The sequence below is a fragment of the Ascidia mentula genome, chromosome 5, assembly GCF_947561715.1.
Source record: "Ascidia mentula chromosome 5, kaAscMent1.1, whole genome shotgun sequence".
NCBI classification, from domain to species: Eukaryota; Metazoa; Chordata; class Ascidiacea; order Phlebobranchia; family Ascidiidae; genus Ascidia; species Ascidia mentula.
Window position 1 is genome coordinate 4,486,168 of NC_138570.1, and position 19,052 is coordinate 4,505,219.

The 19,052-nt window shown below is 40.6% G+C and overlaps 6 protein-coding genes across 7 annotated transcripts; 4 read left to right on the forward strand and 2 right to left on the reverse strand.

The window, feature by feature from the left end:
• Window position 1: 1 nt before the first annotated feature.
• LOC145901895 (platelet-activating factor acetylhydrolase-like) lies at window positions 2-1,530 on the reverse strand. The gene has a single exon (XM_082989705.1). The coding sequence runs from the start codon at window positions 1,478-1,480 to the stop codon at window positions 290-292; it is 1,191 nt and encodes a 396-aa protein (XP_082845831.1). The 5' UTR covers window positions 1,481-1,530; the 3' UTR covers window positions 2-289.
• Window positions 1,531-2,514: 984 nt separating this feature from the next.
• Window positions 2,515-4,147, reverse strand: LOC145903441 (platelet-activating factor acetylhydrolase-like). Its single transcript, XM_082991521.1, has one exon. It carries the CDS (start codon window positions 3,846-3,848, stop codon window positions 2,673-2,675), a length of 1,176 nt encoding a protein of 391 aa, XP_082847647.1. The 5' UTR covers window positions 3,849-4,147; the 3' UTR covers window positions 2,515-2,672.
• A 302-nt stretch (window positions 4,148-4,449) lies between these two features.
• Window positions 4,450-7,294, forward strand: LOC145903279 (uncharacterized). 2 transcript variants are annotated; one of them, XM_082991350.1, is made up of 5 exons: window positions 4,450-4,611; window positions 4,759-4,949; window positions 5,181-5,285; window positions 5,602-5,761; window positions 6,058-7,294. In XM_082991350.1, exons 1-5 carry the CDS (start codon window positions 4,604-4,606, stop codon window positions 6,212-6,214), a joined length of 621 nt encoding a protein of 206 aa, XP_082847476.1. In that variant the 5' UTR covers window positions 4,450-4,603; the 3' UTR covers window positions 6,215-7,294. The 2 variants fall into 2 exon arrangements, with proteins under 2 accessions (XP_082847476.1, XP_082847477.1); XM_082991351.1 differs by having other exon boundaries at window positions 4,457-4,611; window positions 5,602-5,784.
• A 997-nt stretch (window positions 7,295-8,291) lies between these two features.
• Window positions 8,292-11,575, forward strand: LOC145901836 (ADP-dependent glucokinase-like). Its single transcript, XM_082989640.1, has 3 exons — window positions 8,292-8,467; window positions 8,710-9,323; window positions 9,486-11,575. Exons 1-3 carry the CDS (start codon window positions 8,327-8,329, stop codon window positions 10,159-10,161), a joined length of 1,431 nt encoding a protein of 476 aa, XP_082845766.1. The 5' UTR covers window positions 8,292-8,326; the 3' UTR covers window positions 10,162-11,575.
• Window positions 11,576-12,906: 1,331 nt separating this feature from the next.
• Window positions 12,907-14,628, forward strand: LOC145901835 (equilibrative nucleobase transporter 1-like). Its single transcript, XM_082989638.1, has one exon. The coding sequence runs from the start codon at window positions 12,954-12,956 to the stop codon at window positions 14,490-14,492; it is 1,539 nt and encodes a 512-aa protein (XP_082845764.1). The 5' UTR covers window positions 12,907-12,953; the 3' UTR covers window positions 14,493-14,628.
• Window positions 14,629-16,589: 1,961 nt separating this feature from the next.
• On the forward strand, window positions 16,590-18,953 carry LOC145903274 (equilibrative nucleobase transporter 1-like). The gene has a single exon (XM_082991342.1). The coding sequence runs from the start codon at window positions 16,776-16,778 to the stop codon at window positions 18,300-18,302; it is 1,527 nt and encodes a 508-aa protein (XP_082847468.1). The 5' UTR covers window positions 16,590-16,775; the 3' UTR covers window positions 18,303-18,953.
• Window positions 18,954-19,052: the final 99 nt, after the last annotated feature.

Sequence of the window (19,052 nt, forward strand, 5' to 3'; positions counted from 1 at the left end):
CCTATGAAATAACAATTAAAAAAAATTTTGACCAAAACAAATTAAAAAAGCAGAATTTACCAAAACAAATTCCAAGCATGAAAAAAATATTGCACACATAAACTGCACAATACAGTGGATGTCATTTACAAAGGGTAAAAGTAATAATAACCAAGCATGTTAGTCCTGCCTTGCATGAATGTGTACTTAATCTGTTTGGTAAGTTTATTTTTTTTTAAAGATGTTTGATTGAAGAAATAAAACAAAAAATATGCTGCACTGTTTGAACTTGAAGTAACTTGAATCAAAATTATATAGAGGATCGCAGTGTTTCTTTTGAACTAGCAAGTTGTTCTTCGTCAATATTAATATTAAAACCATCCATCACATGCTGTTTATGCTTTTCAATTACATCATCCACCTCTTTGCCACATTCGAGGCTTAAATGCTTTCCGATGAAGCTTACAACAAATTCATTGTTTATAAGACTCATTGTTACCGGATCCTTAGGCCCTCTAAGTTTAAACATTTGTGCAATCCATGTCGAGTTAACTAACAGGGAGAAGTCTGACTGAGATTGGTGCACTGTGCCAAGTAATGTTACAGACCTTCTTTCAGCACTGATGTTAAATGTGTCCTGGTCCAGCTTCCTCATGCTTGCAACATTTGCAGGCCAGTTGAAAGTCTCCGTGTTTACAAAAAGAATTGGCACTGGTTTGACATCCTTGTAAACTTGTTTGTCAAGGGGCCACATCCACGAATCAAGAGATACAGCAACTTTAAACCTTTCATCTTTAGCCAGAGACGTTATGGTAGTTCCACCTCCAAAGGAATGACCCATGATTGCTATTTTGTTGAGGTCAAGCTTTTCTTTGAACTGTTGGAGATCAAAATCAGTTGCAACACCAGAAAATGTACCTTCGTTTATTTCTTCCATGTGGTCAAGCACTGTGATACATTCATCAGCCCTTCTGTGGACTTGCTTGTTTCTTATGGAATGCTCATTGGGGTCCTTGGACTTAACATGTTGGTATGGCATCCACACTTGCTTGAACTTGCCACTTTGGTTGCCATCCTCTTCCAGATAATATGTGGCTGAAGCTGACTCATCCGCATGCTCCACTGAGGCAACCACAGTGCCATGAGAAGCTAGTTCCATACAAATCATGCTATATGTTGTTCTGTTTGCTCCTAACCCATGAGAAAACACAACCAAAGGGACTTTTTCACCTGGCTCAGGGACAAGAAATTCTTCGTTCATACCAGCAGGCATAGTTATTCCAGAAAACAAAAATCGAAATGCCCAAGACAAGGGCTTTAGTTTCATAAAATCCATAAAGCCATCAGCATATTCTCTAGATGGTAACCATTCAGAATGTTTTATCTGCGTGTTTTTAGCGGGGTAAAATAGCCGGAAAAAGCAACGGTCACGACCACATTTTGATATAACATCTGTACAGCCAACAGCATATTTTCCCGTAGGACTTGGAAATCTTGACATTGTTTTTATATAGAAACAGTACACTGAATTTTATACAAAAGTGCCAATCAATATCTGTGTGCAACACAAAAAAATTTAAACAGTGGTTCACAACCGCCCAAAGCATTTAACTCACTTTAAACGACAAAAAAAGCAGAACAACCATGTGATATTGTGGCAAGACAACAATGAAGAAAATTCAAATCTTGTCAACAAACAAAATAACAAGAACTCGAACCGTTTAATGTCATCTAATAAAAGGAAACTTAAGCTGGTATAGAATATGGCCCTTGTAGTGAGCAACTATACCACTGGGATATAACGTTCATAATTTTAATCTAATAGCACGTTACTGCGGACTTTGCAACTGACCTATCTGTGCAGTAACATTTCAGAATCCTCATGACCCCCCAGAAATAAACAGAGTCTGTTCTCTGCTTGGGAAGCAACAGACCAACAGCTGGCTTAAATTATACACTCTATCCACCTAACAAAATATTCAAGCACACCTCGATTTATAGCCACAATGCCTACGTGGCATTGAAGAAAATCTGATGCAACTTAAATTACTTTCCCAGACCTGATGGGTATGCGGTGTTTGTCATGTGACGATGCGAGTCCACAGTTCACAACAAGCCTTGTTTGGACCGGACACGTGACTGACTCTATTGTGATTGTGATGTCAGATCCGCATGTCTTGGCTGGTATGTTTTGGGCTCAATCAGCATTTTAGGGTGACCATTGGTTTAGACTTTTTATTTGTTCAAATCAGCTTGTTCTATAAAATGAATCTTCATTGAGTTTATATTATTTTGGTTGATTTCAATTTGAGGAAATCCCCTTGTACAAAACAAACACATTGAATTTATTTTGTTTTATCTGTTTTCACATAAACCAACTTGTAAATTGTTTGGACAAAACGCGTATACTGCAGTATTTTGGAACATTGGCATGTTTGCAACATTACAGTTAAATATTTTGAAACACAAAAGCAACGTACAACATAAAAAAGGTAGTTTATTTGTGAACAAATAAGTGTATTGCTATGCGATCGTAAATAGTAATGTTAATTGTAAACTTATCACTGCTAAAAACTTTCCGCTTTCAGTATAAGTCAATTAACAAAAAACAAGGGTGTTGAGGGACTGACAAACGCAGGCATATAAAGCACAGCAGTCGGTGTATTACTATTTGATGTATTGCACTCGATGTATTACTCTCTGTCGGCCACAGCAACATCACTGGCGTCATCAAGCACGACATTTGTACCGAGAAGCAGTAACTTTTCATTCTCCTTTACCAGCTCATCTACATCCGATCCAAACTTCAGGCACAGGTGCTTGCCGACGAACGCTCGTATTAATTGGTTGTTAATCTTGCTAACCAACCATGGGTCTTCGGTTCCACGCAAGATAAAGCGCTTGGAAAGCCACTGGAACCTCAAGAGCAAACCAAAATCAGTGGGAAACTGATGAACGCTGCCATTAATGGTCACCAACTTTCGGTCCGCCCGGTCGCTGCTATTTTTCAGTCGCATAATGTTAGCGATATTGGGCTTCTTGTGGTAGGTATCCGAGTTTATAAACATAATTGGCTTTTCTTGGAGATTTTTGTAGGTCGCCTCAGCCAGCGGGTGACTCCAGGTATCCATGGCAACCACCAGTTGGTATCTGTTTTCCGCGGCCAAAACCGTAAAAGCGGTCGCCGCACCAAAGGAGTGACCCACCAGGGCCAGCTTGTCGAGATCAATCTTTCCTTTATACACCGAGAGGTCGACGGAAGTGTCGATGCCGTTAAAAGTACCATCGTTGATATTCTGAAGGCACTCAACTACTTTATTGCATTCTGCCGCACGATGATTAAGTTGGTCGCTGCGAATTTTGTCAGAATCCGCGCTTCCGCTTGGCACCACCAAATAATCGATCCATTTCTTCGAATACCCGTCGTCGTTCGGCAGTTTTTCGTAGTAATACGTGGCGGAAGCTGATTGGTCAGCGTGTTCCATAGCCACGACAAGCATGCCGTAGGATGCGAGCTCAATGCAGATATTAGAGTACGATGCCTTGTCCCCGGACACGCCGTGCGATAAAACGACCACCGGAAATTTGTCGACGTCGCTTGGAACTGAGGGTTGTGCATTCCAGCCAGCTGGCATTGTAGCGGAGCCGTATAAGCACTGAAATAGCCATGACAGATAGGGATAACCACTAAAGGTCACGAAGCCATCCGCATATCTTGAGTCGGTTAACCAAACGGCGTCTTTCACAGTTGGAGACTTCTCTGCCGGGTAAAAAAGCCTAAAGAGGATTCTTTCCTTTCCGTAATCGGTGATGACGTCACTGCAACCAACGTAGCAAGGTCCACTTGGCCGTGGAATCACATACGACATGGTAGGGATGTACACAACACCTTGTACTAATATGGGAGAGTTAAACACTGCATGGTGAATAAAAGGCAATAACAACAGTTTATTTTTGAAATTAATAAAAGTCTGCAACAAGTTGTAGAAAACACCAAGTCTGTGACTAAGTTAGCTGATAATCGACTGGACTGGCCCGTGGACCTCTTTACTGACTAAAACCGTTTTTTTGCGAAGTTTGTTAAAACAGTTAACATAATTTATTTACATACATGACACAGCTAACATGCAGCGACTCTATTTAGTTGTTTTGGTAGTGCGACGACTGACTGCTACATTTCGTCTAAACTATCTTTCTAACAGCATCGCATAGCTTCCGGCTATGCGCATGAATCGTGCTGTACACTGTGCGGTCAAATTTCACAAAATTACGATTGAAAACAAACACTCAATAAACGGTTTTGTAATCTTAACTATTCATAACCGAAAACATCAATTGTCGATCTTATTCAGCTTTTCATTGACATGAGTGTAGAGTAGACAAAACAGTGCCAAGTTTTTGAAAACTATGACGCAAATAGCCTACTTCTCATCGGATAAAACGCAATTAAGCATGACAATGAAACAGAAATTAAGAGCAAGATAATACCGGATTCATAGAAATCACAGGTAGAAGTACAAAATACCAAGCTGTACGATTTGTAAGTAAAGTTGAAATTGCGGAACTGTTTTTTTTTTCTACCATAAAGTCTCCATATGTGATACATTGACTTACTGTAAACAAAATGGACGGGTGAGTATGAAGTTTTAATTTGTTGTAAATATGTTTATGTTTTTCTTGAAACGAATTTGTCTTCTGCTAAACGTGTAGGTCTTACTTTTCATGAGAAAAAGTTCAAACCAATCACTGTTGGATGACATTTATGACTTTGATTTTCAGAACTCGTGTGGAATCCCAAATTCCCAACATATTCTACAAGTACATTGATAAAGTTTCAGGAGACCTGTGGCTTAAGTTTATACGACTTGTTGGTCTCCATGAACAGGAGTTGCAAAGTGTTATTAGCAGACCTGGCCTTAGCCCTAATGAGCAAAAATACCAGGCACTGGACCGTTGGAGATCTTGTTTAGGTGTGTAAGATATTTTGTGTTTTTTCTTGTTAGTTTGGTAAATCGGACACAGTTTAAATTTTGTTGCGCAAACTTCTGTTGGAACAGTGCTGTGAATGGAAAGCCATTGTTTAAAAATACCCAACGCAATAGGGGACTTGTTCACATTGTCAGTTTGTCCGCTCAAATTGAAGCTTAATTTTACATCCTGTGTTATATGTCAATGGTTGACAACTTCAAAACATTTGTCAGGTAGACGAAGAGATAATGAAATAGATGAAATTTTAAACAAAGCTTATGAAGAAACTGATATTCATCGGCAAAGTGATGCTGAAATGCCTCCCCACATGCAGAGAGGTAAAATAATTTGGATGTTTTATCAGCATTACGTAACTTAGCATAAGATCAATTAATTTTGCTTTATCTGATTAACTTTCATGAAAACAAGGTCATAGTTTGCGGACATTTTCTGTATATTTTCCTATAGTGTTGAAAGTACACTGGTATTTTACTAAACTTTAGAGACCTGAATTTTTTGTGGGCATGACTTCTTGACAATTCCATGTTGCTCCTATTTTTTTCTGCACAAAAGCAGAATTTTTGCAAGTTTGAATATATCAAACAAGTGTCGATTCTTGACCAATAGTTTAATAGTTCATTTTGTCATCTGAAGACATAGATGTGGCACGTGCCATTTACAAGTTTATTGACACTCATCATGGGAATGGATGGAGCAGGTTTATGCACTTGAAGGTGCCAGAATCTGAACTGAGGAGGCTGCAGGACTGTTACCATGGCAATATTTTGGAACGCAAATACCAGACTGTTTTGAGGTATATGCGCTTCCAGCAAATAGGTAATAGCTTGTGCTAGTAATTTTACCATAAGTATTAAAGTAAATCCTAATTTTCAGAATCTAAATAGCCAGCTTTGTAGTTTTAGAACTCTTAAAACATATAAGGAATCTCCTGACAGTCTTACAGCAACAAAGACTTGGTATTTTTTTAACAAGTTAGATCAGAGCGAACCTAAGTCCTTTGTCTTTCTTTGTAGTTCTACATGGATTTTATTTTTTGTGTAACTCACATTTCTTGTTAGCTCTTTGTACTGATTAGTCTCTATTTTACAGCTCAAGAGAACATACCACAACATTTGGAAAACATTCAACCACAGATGGCTGGAAACCAAAGATGATAAGTTTATTTACTGGAGCATGTAATATAACAGACAGTGATGACTTTTCAATCCACCTTATTTTTTATGATATAATGTTATTGGCTATGTAATCAGGGACATGGCATTATATTTTGAAGGCTGATGTTGGCGAAAGTCTTTTTACAGTTTTTCTTTTCTTTTTTCACATGTAATCGTGATGTCTAACTTGTGCGATAATTCCTGTAAGTTCAGAGCTTGTTTTTACTTGACAATTCTGTAATGCTACTTTTTAATGGCAAATTTTATTATCTGTTAATTTTATTGTTAGGTGCCTTTTAATAGCACCAGTTTCTCATCTTATCTTTCAAACATAAATTCACTGCTATCCATTATTTTTTTAACTGTTACACTTCTGTATCAACCAATGATGATCAACACAGATTCCATTATATGCAACTGGCAATTCCCATTGTGGCTTAAAAAGTCATGCAAGTCCCTTCAAGCGCCCACAAAATATTGCCTCAAATGCAGCAAACCCTTTTTTGCATCTTCACTGTTCAGATCTACATCCAAATACAGCCGATCCCTTTGTGCTTCAGGTCCAAAATGACGTTGATTTGTTTCGCATTTATCGTGTTTCAATTGCTTTGGAACTTGATACGCAAGTCGCAAATAAGACACCTGCAATACAATTGCGGCAAAAACAGCATGTTTGGTTCTGTTCTTGTGTGTACATCGCACAAACAATTTGCTTGCGAATTTATTTGCCGCGCCTAATAATAATAGTTCTGTTTCTTTTGAGATAGATATTTATGTGTTATTATTGGGTTATTTCATATTTCTGCTTGTGTATAGCCCTGCAGTTATGTAACTTAATAAGAAATTTAAATATTCTCGAAAATCGTAATCCAAAATTGCAATACGTCAGACAGCAACACAATACGAAAATGTTGCACTACCTGACAGTCAAATTCAAAAAAATCCTTGTATCCTCTTCAAGTTCGTTAATTGTAAGCTGGTGGAATACCACATTTTATGCCCCGAGCTAATAAACCAGACAAATCGCACTTCCATTGCAGAATATAACAGATCAAAAGCACTGCAGCTGCTATGAGTATAGGTTGCTAATTGTTTTGGTCGGTTGCGTTGACTATCGATTTGGTGAATTTCCGGTTCATACGTATAGTCAGTTGTGAAACAGTCAGATGCATTTACCCTAAATCGTTTTGTTTTCAACGACCGTTATTTGAAAGTTTTACGCATTGTGTGCCATAGCCAGCGTTACATTTATCGTAAAAACTGGTTGCCATGTCGTTGTTACAGAAATGAAATTTGCAAATAAAACACCTGCAATACCAGTATTTTTGTGTCTGTTGTCGTGTGTAGTAGGTACACCTACACCGCGCAATCGATTTGCCTGCAAATTTATTTGCCGCGCCTAATGATAATAGTCCCGTTTAAGATAGATAATTATGTGTTCGTATTGGGTTATTTTATATGCCCATTTGTCTATTGTCCTGCAGTTAAAAAACTTAGGTAGTCATCAAAAATTGGAATATGCCAGACAACAACATAATCCTTGTATCCTCTTCAAGTTCGTTAATTGTAAGCTGGTGGAAAACCACATTATATGCCCCGAGCTAACATACCAAACAAATTGCACTTCCATTGCACAATATAACAGATCAGAAGCACCGCAGCTGCTAAAATGTACAGAAAATGGGTTGCTGTTTTGGTCGGTTGCATTGACTATCGATTTGATCTATTCCATTTACCCTAATTTAAAATATTTTTTTTTGTTTTGTGTGACATAGCCAGCGTTACGGCTATTGTAAAAACTTGGTTGCCCAGTCGTTGCCACAGAAATGGAAATTTGTTTGTGACGTCAGTAGTTCCGACAAGGCAGAAAAAAACATGAGTCAGCACAATTTTGTCATTGTGGTTTCCAACACTTTCCGATGTAAAACAAATAGTCAGTCAAGTTTACCGACATTTTTTATTGTTCGCGTAAAAATGTTGGTTTCGATCAACATGACGGTGGACAAACGTAACAAGAGAAAGATTTTTATGTTATGGTTTGGTGAAGAGAAACTTTTTTTTTCGTTGGGCAAAGATTCGTGGCTCTTATACAGACTGTAATGGACTGAAATAGCGGAAACATTTTCTTTCTGTCACAAGAATAACTTTCAACTAAATAATTGCAGGCTTTTTGGCTAGGCTAACACTTACTTTAGTGCTGCAAAATGGTTAACACCATAGCAAAGTTTGGAGGAACCATGGCATGTTTCGCCATATTGATTTCACTTTGGATCAACAGAAAACATGTCGACGTGAAAAGTGAAATCCCGAATATTCTTGACTCCTTGCGAAGGGCTGAAAAGATGGTATATGCATTTTATTTTGTGATATTTAAGAGTTTTATTGGCCAAATTCATTATCTTCCCTATAGGCAACTGTAACATTTGCTAGATGAATAAACAAATTAAACACAAATCTCATTGCATTATACATGATTTCGTAAACATAAATCTATATGAAAGACACAGTTCAAACATGGTGAAATTAGTTTTGCATGGCTTCCTCATCTATGTTTTCTGCATATTTCTTATTATTTGTTGCTATGTAGGTTGAAGTCTCCCCATCCTCGCGGATTGCTGTTGGTTTTGGTGGCTGCATTGATGTGTTTGTTAATGCTGTCCCACTGTTCCAGTCATCGTCAATATATTCCCCAAAAAACCCTCGCCACCATAAGATTATGCACAGCAAGCGTGAAATCGCTGAGGCATTTGCTTACTTCTTTAAACACGGCGCTGCTGCTGAAAGATATGTATCAAACCCAGATCTGTTTCAGCATTTAGTGGAAACAGCTAGAGGTGTCAAGGGGGCCAGAATGCAACTTGGAGGCAATGCACCAGTTATGGCTAACAGGTTTGCAATGGAAGGAGCTGAAGTCCTGTTGGGGGCACAGGGAAGTCCTGACTTAGTGCAATATATCAATAATGAGGTGAAAATGGCTGGGGGCCATGTGAACAACAGTGATATCCATCTCATAATGGAGTACAAGACAGGGGAAAAATGGGATAAGTTTCAGTCGATCAGAGCTAATCGTCTGATCATCCACTCTGACCGGCACAACCCAACCATTCATGCATTGGAGGAATTTGCAGAAAGCTACAGAAATTTTAAACCTAACTTGCTTGTTGTTGGTGGTTTGCAGATGATGGAGAACTTCCCATTCAAGTAAGCTGTTTGGTTGCACACATGCTTAACTATTTTTACTTGAGCCAAACACATTGCCCTATGTTAATAACACATGAGTTCTGTTGGACTGTGGTCCACAGCAAAAAAACACATGTCTCAGACTTGTTTAAAATGTTGCTCATTTTTCTGTTTCTATTTTAGGTCTGGTGTTCGTGAAGACAGACTGGGAAAAGTTCGCAACCTCATGAAAGATGCCAACAAGAACAAGGTTCTAACACACTTCGAGTTTGCCTCGTTTGTAGACGAAACGCTCGTGGAATCATTGAAAGAAAATGTCCTTCCCTACTCAGATTCCATCGGCTTGAACGAACAGGAGTTACCTAACTTGCTCAGCTACATGTTGTATGGTAATATCACTATCCTATCTGATGCCTATCCCAGAGTGGCCACAGTTTTAGACCAGCTCCGAGGAACTTACAGAGTGCTTTGGCAGATGTACCGACGCGTATCCCGAATACACGTCCACACACTTCCATTCCAAGCTATTATGACGCGCAAAACGTCTGCATGGAAAAATACCATGTCGGCTGCAGCACATGCTTCACTCACAGCAAACCGCTATGTTTGCGGTAACGACGAAGTGGATTTAGAAACAACAAAGCTGCTGTTGGATGAATCCTTTTCAACCACGTTGGACCAGGATTCTGCAAGCAGGATTCCACTGAAACCCTACAGACCGGTTTCTTGCTGGGAGGAAGAACTCGAAGGAGAAATCGTGTTGATTTGCATTGCTCCGAATTTGGTGTGCACCAAAGTCTACCAGACGGCCGGCGGAGGCGATAACATATCGTCAGCTGGCCTTGTTTTTCAGATATAGTACGTTGACGCATGTACAGTCCCCTTCGTGTTTTGGCCTACTGTTCTAGTTGCATTGTGTTCCCAGTACATTGCGTTGATTTTGATTTAGGGTGTGGTGTTAGTTGTATTTCTGTTCATTTGAACCTTTCATGGTATGAACTGTTTCAGCTTCGCAAGTTTCATATGCGGTACATAGCATTCTCTGTGCAATTCGATCGCTGGTCTTTGCACTTCCATATTTTAGGTTTTAAGGTTGATTGCGTGCCTTCTTCTATTGCCCACAAAAATGTCTGCACTTGTTTTCCGAAACTCGAAACGCTCAGCAGGGTCGTTTTTTAATGTTGATTTTGCAGGATGCTGTTTTGCATAAATACCTTACATTCCCTCACGCTTCGCTTCAGTAGCGACTGCGTCACTCCGTAATTTCGTAGAAATAAATGTTTTTGTACTCCCTCAGTTATTGTGTTGGTAAATGTTTGTTGGGGCCAATGCGCTGTTTTGCGTTGGCACGTTTGAGTGCCCTGTGCGTAGCCTGAAACGTCATGCTCGACTGTGTTCGTAAGGTGGGTCCCGCTGTGTAGTCTTTTACATGAAAGCCGTTGAATCGTTGGTTTCGGTTGCCTTCTCCAGCGTTACTCAACCACCGGCCCGCGATATTTTACCGATCCCATTGCATGTTCTTTTCACGTTAAATGATTTTCGTCTGTTGTGAAAGGCTACCTTCTCCAATACTTTTCTTTATTCTTTAACGATATGTATTGTTCGTTACATTTTAATTTAGAGTTTGTAAAATCACCGGACCGTTAAAGTTTTGTTGAAAATTTTACCAGTGCAAAAAGGTTGAGTACAAGTGGCCCAGACAACCTGTCAAGGCACATTGCCTTGGGGCTTCTTTTACTTTAAAAAACGTTTCTAAAAGCCTGTTGGATCATGCATGCAATATTGTTTTCTACGTGCTGTAGTTTTTGGGACTTAAAACTGTTGTTTTATGGCACGCTTTGAACGTTGTCTTTACAAATTGCAAATCCTACAATACAGTTGTGAAAGTAAGCGAAACGATCCGCAACGCCGTAAAGGTAAACACATTTTTGGCGGTACTTACCTCCGGCAAGAATTCAGCGGGTGCTGGTGTTTCCCTAATATTTATGAGAAACTTAAATTCAGTGAATTCGTTCAATTGTTTAAGAAATCTCACCTGTAGTTTGCGGAAACACAACGGTGTATTTTTTCGTGTAAATACAATCGTTCCTTTCAGCATTTCTATAATCTCATTTTCCTCGTATGAAATGCTGCACTTGATGTGTTTTTGGTGCTGCTTAATCACCCAGCACGCAAAACAGATAAACTACGAAACGTCGTTGTTTTACATCCGCCCGCAGCTGTTATGTGTTGTATTTCACTTGGCAGTGTTGTTGATTGGCTGCAGCATCAAAAAACATACATTTGCATTGTATTGCATATGGTCTGGTTGTTTATATCTTGCAAAAAAGGTGTGTTCAGTTTAACAGCTGGGTTGAAAAAACCTTGTGCAAGAACAGTTAAACAGATGTCAGGAAACTACAGATGTAAAAACTTCATCATAAGGCATAGGTTAAAAAACTTAATAGCCAGTATAGTGCATGTCACGGATAAAATTTCGTACAGTGCAACAAAACCAGGTATCCGCTAAACTATAACACTGACAGTACCCGGAACAGTTTTGATTATTGGTTATTCCTGGTACGGCAAGCGATTTACGTTTTCATATATTTTACCATATTCTGGGCTTGTGTTTCGCCAGGAGGAAAGGATAAAGTGTGCCTAAATGTCCGACCATGAATTTACCAATTAAAGTTTACACATTCTTTAAAATTACCAAGAAAAAAGGATCAACATATTTTGGTGTGCGCACACAGCTTGGCGAAGTCATCAATGTTGACATTGTATGTAAACTTACGGCGCGCGCCCTTCAAAAGGTTGCCGAAATTTGTGTTTACAGTAAGGAAGCGGTGACCGTTGTCCTGTAGATAATTTTTTTTTATGTAGTATTTCACCTCGGGCGTAAAATGGATCAAAATTATCGATAAATCGTTGACAGTTCCATAGAACAGAGGTCACTTATAAGTCCAGACCTGATCAACACAGGGTCGGATCCAAAAATATTCACCAGCGAATTGGGGCGTGAAACGAGGAAATTCCCATTTTAATTTACATAAAACTTGATTGAAATGCAACCAGCAGGGTGAACAGCCAAAAAATAGTGGTAGTTCGGTTCATGATGTAAATTATTTAGAAGAGCACAAATTGTCCAGTGTTTAAATCGCCAGACAGCACAGAATAAAGAACACGTTCATTATCGTTTTCTTGGTAGGAAGGACACTACTTATAGTATTCCGACAGCTTAATAAGTGTATTTGTTCTGTAGCCTGTAATATCCCCCCTTATCTCAAACGCAAGTTTTATTATTTAACTTGTGTGTTCTGACGTGTGTGACGGGCCGCGCATGAGCACCCCACTGCCGTAAAACCGAAATAAAAAAAGGCGAACTTTGCTTGGTCTGCTCGAAATGGCAGAGCCAAAATTCTCTTTTCGCAGCAACAGACAATAACGAATGGTCATGCGCGATGGAAAATACATACGTGGTCGATCGCACGTAGAATCGAGCCTTTTATCGCAGGCAGTTTTAAAACTAACTCCGGAACTGTACTTTAGCAGCTGTGAATCAGGTCTATCTAAACTACATAAGTATTGGGATGCAGCTCGTTAGTAGTAAGCTCACTAACAAAAAAGCATTAGTTTTCAAATGAAATTTGCTAGTCTTGTTAGACTGTTATGCAACACATCTTGAAGCTTTGTTATCATTCATTTCTTTATTTCCATAGAAAGGGAATTATTTTTAACAAGGCGGTTGCTTCAGGTTCTGCTCGGCTGACCATGGAAAAGCATTGCAAGCGAATCAGCAGTCTCGTATTTGCCTTGCTGGAAAACCTGCTCTATTCTGGAACGATATTCGGATGGCCTTTTTTTGCACAAATGCTCACGCGTGAAGGTTATTATAAAGACCTTTGTGTTTCAACAAACGTCACTAGAGCAACAGCTTCGAGTAACACCACAAGACCAACGGAGACCATGTGCCTCAAGCAGGCAGAACACCTAAATCTGATCTACAGCGTATCAGTTGTATCGTATATTATATTTTGTCTGGTCGCTGGATACCTGCTGGACAAGTTGGGAACTTGGGTCTGCAAAACATTGTCCACAATGCTGTTAATCGTATCTTTAGTGCTGTTGGCTCAAATTTCTCCTGGAAATCTCGAAGTCCTTCTTTTCCCAGCCATGATCTGCATGTCGGTGAGCAACGCATGGGTTTATATGACAAATTTCCAGTTCGCAAACCTGTTTAGAAGCGCGAGATCTGTCATTGTTCTAACGCTAACCGCAACGCTGCTGTCTTCCTCGTTCGTATTTTGGCTGTTTAGTCTCGCTCCCGGAATCTCCCTAAAACTGCTCTGTTACATTTACGCAACTCCAGCGATCGGGTTTGTCTTAATTTTCCCATTTTTCGCGCCGCGTACGCGAATCCCCTACCCCTTGCCCCGCAATTTTGAATACGGAATTCGGATGCGCAAAGGTGCGCTGCTGCTTACGGACTGCAAGGTTGTGCAAGACGTCACGGCGCCCGCCATCGGACGACTGAAAATATTTTCCGCTCTCGGAATGCTCCTGTTTGCCACGAATTTGTTCCAGTTTTCGGTGATGAACTTGCGCAACCTCTCGTTTCTCGGTGTATTCGACACTTGGGTGCACACATTTCCCGGAACAGAATCAGATGTTCTCACTGTGGGGTTTGGAATAGTGTGTACATTCGGCGGTATAGTGACGCCACTCGTAGGGCTAGTGGACGACCTGTCTGTTCGCTACTACAGAAAGCGCAGACAAATCTCACCCGAAATTGCCAGGCTGAAATCAGCAAATGCGCTCACTCTTGTTTCGTGTGCAATTGGGATCACCTTATCTGTGTGCATCGTAATACCTGTGTCAAGGCTTCAGTTCGTCACCTTCATGCTGCTCCAAGCTTCGCGCTCTGCTACATACAGCTCAGCTTACGTCAGCATTTCGATTCTATACCCACCGGAGCGAGTCGCCACCTTAGTAGGACTACTTTACGCGCTGGGTGGTGGCGTTACCTTGTTGCAGTACCCCCTTTATCGCTTCGTGTTGCGGTCGTGCAAAGGGAGCTTTCTTGTGGTGGATTTAATATTGGTGGGGTTCGCCGTTCTTTCCCTTGTCAATCCAGTGGTGTTGTACGCCACCCATCGCAAAGTAGCGAAATTAGTAATGGCACCAATTTTAAGGGAACTGGACGAATGAAGCAAAACCTCTAAACAGTGTTCTTCGATTGCCTATACTTGGAATATAGTGCTACAAGCAGGGACTGCGAAAAGAAGGATATTTTCCTTGTTGGAAAGTACCAAATATTTTTGCCGAAAATACTTGTGCGTATATTGCTGTCAATAAAAGAATGTTCTTCAGCATGCTTGTTCCTTACTGCGAAGTTAGCCTTTCTAGCTAACTATCAATAATAATTACAAATATCTTGCCTTGTGCTGCGAAAACATCTCGGTTGCATTCAACATTACAATGACTCAAGTAAGAAACAAGGACATTCCTTAATACTGATATAATTGTATAAAACAGCCTTCGCCATACACGTACCTGAATGTAGTGCAAGAAACAAATACTCAGCGATTTCGTCTCGAAATCTTTTTGTGTGCGTAGTCGTAACAGGTTGTATAGGATGCTGGGTGCGTTGGGAATTAATACTACAGTGTAAATGTATGGACAACATTTGTCAATTAACAACATTTGTCAAAGTTTTGATGGCTTTAATGCTGCTTGAAAATATGCATTTTTTAGCCTTCATACCCAGTGCTTTCTGATACACTACTTTCCGATTTTCATGTTTACAAAAACATGCAGTTTCCACCACTGGCGGCACCCATGTTCCTGCACAACTAACAACATTTCCTTCAACAAAGGTTTGAGTGCTTCGTTATCTAGAAACGACGTCCTTTTTAGACGGAAGCCGAAGTTAGACAGAGAAGGTTTTGCTGCAGCAAAGCAACAGCAATTGATATTTTTACCTACGTGCATTCGAATAAGTTTTAATGTGCTGCCTTAGCTCAAAAAGTCCAAAATTCCTAAATCTCATTTGACCTTTACATGTTCTGGCCAGCTGTGGCCAAGGTTTTGCATCACTCTGTTATTGATTTTCATTCGAGCACAGTTGAGGGCTTAGTAATATTAATACCGTTCTTTTATGTTTTTAGCAACTGCCGTTGACAGTTTATTTACGACTTGCGATACGGGACAAAACTGTTTAAATAAAGTACATTTTCATTGACGTCCTCTCAGAATCTATGGTGATTTTTATGGAGTTCTGAAACCACCCCGGTTTGTTGTGGCGATACAAAGCTGCTGAAAGAAATGAGTCACCTGAAGAGTAAAGGTTAAAGAGCACCGTTGTAATCAAATATCTTCGTCGCATTTGTGACGAACTAGAATGTCAAGCTTTTTGCAGATAGCTGCTATATCCTTTGCTGTACACATAGTTATTTTAGTGACTTTGAATGCTCGCGTAATTACTTTTGCAGATGTTCGCTGCCTATAACTGGATGCGCTGGGTCGTACAATAACAGGTTAACACAGGTGAGTATACTTAGCTGGCATAAGAAAGTAAAACAGGTTACGTTTGAAGTCTTGACGATGTGTTTAAATAATGGCAAAGCGTTAACTTCTTTGAACAACTTCGACACTAATCTGTTTTGTTTTCAGACAAACATATACCACAGAAAACGTAAAAAACATTATAATATTTCGTGTCACGTTGCAACCTCCACGCTGTGTACAATTTCCGTGTGGAAAGTCGTCGACTTGTTTAATAAACTTAGTTAAGTCATGAATCAAAACATCCTGTTTGGATGATTAACAAGAGTACTGCAAACACGTATGGCAGCCTGCAAATCAATCCGAATACATTGGCAGTATATAGCAGCATGACCAATGGGTGGAAATGTCCAAAGTTTGAAGTCACCCAGAAGTCCAGACTGGGTCAAAGTCTAGAAAAGGCACAGGTGACCCAACATTGAAGAACAAGCAGGGCATGTCGTACATTGGCCGAGACAAGTGGTTTTCAAGTGGTGTTTGTAATGTGCAATATTCTAGTGCGCCCACACTGTTAAAGAATGGAATGAGTTTTAGCATGTGCGGTGGGTATTATGCTATTGGTATTGGACTTTCTGCAGGTGAAGTCAAAGACACCTGGGCCTGTATTGGACGAGGTTGTTTGCTCAGTCAGACTTGCCTGCACTCTGCTCTTTGTTTGATAAAACCACTAAGTACATATGCTGATTATTACGAATTATGGGGCTTTGTGACGACACGCTGGGTTTGAGAGGTACCCAGCCAGATAATATTTTTCAAAACACAACGATTTGACGCAGCTAAAATCGCCGCTTATTGCTGCAAATCTGTTAAATTTCAAATGTATTTGATGTAGTTTCAGGTCCTGTTGTTTAGGTTTCGTGTCAGTCATTGATATGTGTCAAGTCGAAAACATGTCAGTAGTTCGTCTGTAACACTGTTTTGAACACAATGCGAAGAAAATATGCCGCCAGTCTGTTTCTGGCTATGCTGGAGAACCTCATGTACTCCGGGATGCTTTACGGCTGGCCGTTTCTAGTCGACGTTTTTCAGCAAGACGGTTATTTCAGCAACCTTTGCTCCTCCTCGAATTCGACACTGGTTGAGCGAATCCAAAACACAACAACAGTGGTGTTGAATTGCATGGCGCAGACCGAACGCTTCAACCTTGTCTACACAATGTCGTCGGTCGTGAATGTGTTTTTCTGTTCTGTTGCCGGGTATATGTTCGATCGCTTCGGAACCTGGGTTTGTAAGGGCGTGAGTACACAGCTGTTCACAGCAGGACTGCTGTTGCTGTCCCTGTCGTCCCCTACTAAGGCCAGTTTGCTTTACCCGGCCATGTTATGTTTAGCTGCAGGCAGCAGTCTTATGTTCATGACTAACTACCAATTCGCCAATCTGTTTAAAACCACCCGTTCAACGTGGATCGCGATGCTCAACGGCCTGTTTATCTCCTCGTCTTTCGTGTTTTGGATTTTCAGTCGGCTGCAATTGGAAGGAATACCTGCGCAAACTCTTTGCGCGGTCTACATCGCACCGCTTGTACTCTTCTTCCTTTTGGGCTTTTTCTTTGCTCCAAAGGGTCAAATACCATATCCACCGCCGAAGGGATTTCGCTATGGGATTTCGGTCACCGAAAGTGCGCGGGAAAGAAGGTTTTCACTGCCCACAAAAAAGCTCTCCGCAGATTTGCGCGAATCGGGAATAGAAGGTTTTGCGTCATCGTCGCCGAGATTAGAGGTCAACTTTGGTTTGGGTGGGTTTCTTTATCTGATGAACTTCTTCCAAATGTCTGTCATGGGTTTGCGCAACCAGTTTTTTACAGGCACGTTCAACGCTTGGGCGCAAACGATGGGCGACGGCAACGTCGAGAAATTTACGACGGCTTTTAGTTTAATTTGTACTGTAAGCGGGTTTTCCGCACCCTTGATCGGTTTGCTGGACGACGCTCTAAACAAATTCTACAGACGGCGCAGACACAACCCCGAGCTTTCCAGAATCAAGTCCTCGAACGCTTTTACACTTTTCTCGAGCTTATCAGCAATAGCGCTCTCCCTGTGTGCGATGGTTCCCCTCGCCGAACTGCAGTACATCACCTTCGCCTTGCTCACTGTGTCACGCCTGGTATGCTACAGTTATTCCTACGTCTCCATATCAACGCACTATCGCAGCGAGCAAGTTGGAAAGTTGGTGGGAGTCCTTTGGGCAATGAGTGGTGCCGTGTTGATGCTGCAGTACCCCTTGCTGCGCTTCGTCCTACGATCCTGCAATGGCGACTTTACCACCATCAACGCTATTTTCCTCGTTCTTAGCGTTCTTACGTTGGCTTATCCAGTTGCTTTGTACGTGACGCACGATCGCGTGGTCGCTATAGTTACTGCTCCGAGTACGGACATCAATGGTAACAGTGCGGAGCCCAGTAGGCCGCCCGACCAAAGTGATCTGTTAAAGTCTAACGAAGATATCAGGTTTTAGAGGTTGTTAGTATTAGTTTTCTGCACTTTTTGTTCGCAATTGCTGTCTGTGTGTTGAAGCGTAACGCCGCTGTTCGAAATGGACGGTAGACTTGAGTAATCGCAATGAATTGAAAAACGACAATAAAATAGTTCTTTTTGCGTACTTGCAATTATCTCTTTTCATTCACGTGTGCGTATGCAACCTGTATGTGATCAAAATTTCCGTATACTGTGACATGTGTTGTCCCGCAGAAAATTTTTACTATGAACTGTCTGTACCTTAACGCATGTTTGGCTAATATACGTATAATAGTATGTCAAAATTGCAGCAGAATATAATTGAAGTAGCAGAAATTTTGAATACCGTCATCGCGCGCATTCGAAAATTTCTATATTGTGTATTACCTGACTTGTAAGTGCTGCCGGGTTCACCCTGCGAATGAATTGCACATAGCAGTGCGTATGTTGCAACCGACAGCGTATTAACATTACATTGCTTTCTGTAGGATAAAACCACTCCTATACTAGTTTGTTGTCAGGGCCGTTTGCACGAATATGTGAAATGGTGTCTAATTCTTTGTGTTTTAATTTACATGTTACGTACGTGCTATACACCCTGTGACTGTGCTGTAGCCCCACGTCCTAATGTTTAGTGTGAATCATTTCCTAAATCTGCTCTATGTCGTTGTTATTGTTGATCATATTAACAACACGGTACCAATTCAAATGTAGTGGACAGTCTGTTTTTGCAGTGGAATCTCAAAACAGC

Bases quoted from the DNA above. Each gene is read 5' to 3' on its own strand.
- LOC145901895 (XM_082989705.1), bottom strand. From the start codon at position 1,480: ATGTCAAGATTTCCAAGTCCTACGGGAAAATATGCTGTTGGCTGTACA.
- LOC145903274 (XM_082991342.1), top strand. From the start codon at position 16,776: ATGCGAAGAAAATATGCCGCCAGTCTGTTTCTGGCTATGCTGGAGAAC.
- LOC145903441 (XM_082991521.1), bottom strand. From the start codon at position 3,848: ATGTCGTATGTGATTCCACGGCCAAGTGGACCTTGCTACGTTGGTTGC.
- LOC145901835 (XM_082989638.1), top strand. From the start codon at position 12,954: ATGCAACACATCTTGAAGCTTTGTTATCATTCATTTCTTTATTTCCAT.
- LOC145901836 (XM_082989640.1), top strand. From the start codon at position 8,327: ATGGTTAACACCATAGCAAAGTTTGGAGGAACCATGGCATGTTTCGCC. The intron at 8,468-8,709 runs GTATATGCATTT...GTTGCTATGTAG, and splicing joins TGCGAAGGGCTGAAAAGATG to GTTGAAGTCTCCCCATCCTC. The intron at 9,324-9,485 runs GTAAGCTGTTTG...TTTCTATTTTAG, and splicing joins ATGGAGAACTTCCCATTCAA to GTCTGGTGTTCGTGAAGACA.
- LOC145903279 (XM_082991350.1), top strand. The intron at 4,950-5,180 runs GTGTGTAAGATA...AACATTTGTCAG, and splicing joins CCGTTGGAGATCTTGTTTAG to GTAGACGAAGAGATAATGAA. The intron at 5,286-5,601 runs GTAAAATAATTT...TGTCATCTGAAG, and splicing joins GCCTCCCCACATGCAGAGAG to ACATAGATGTGGCACGTGCC.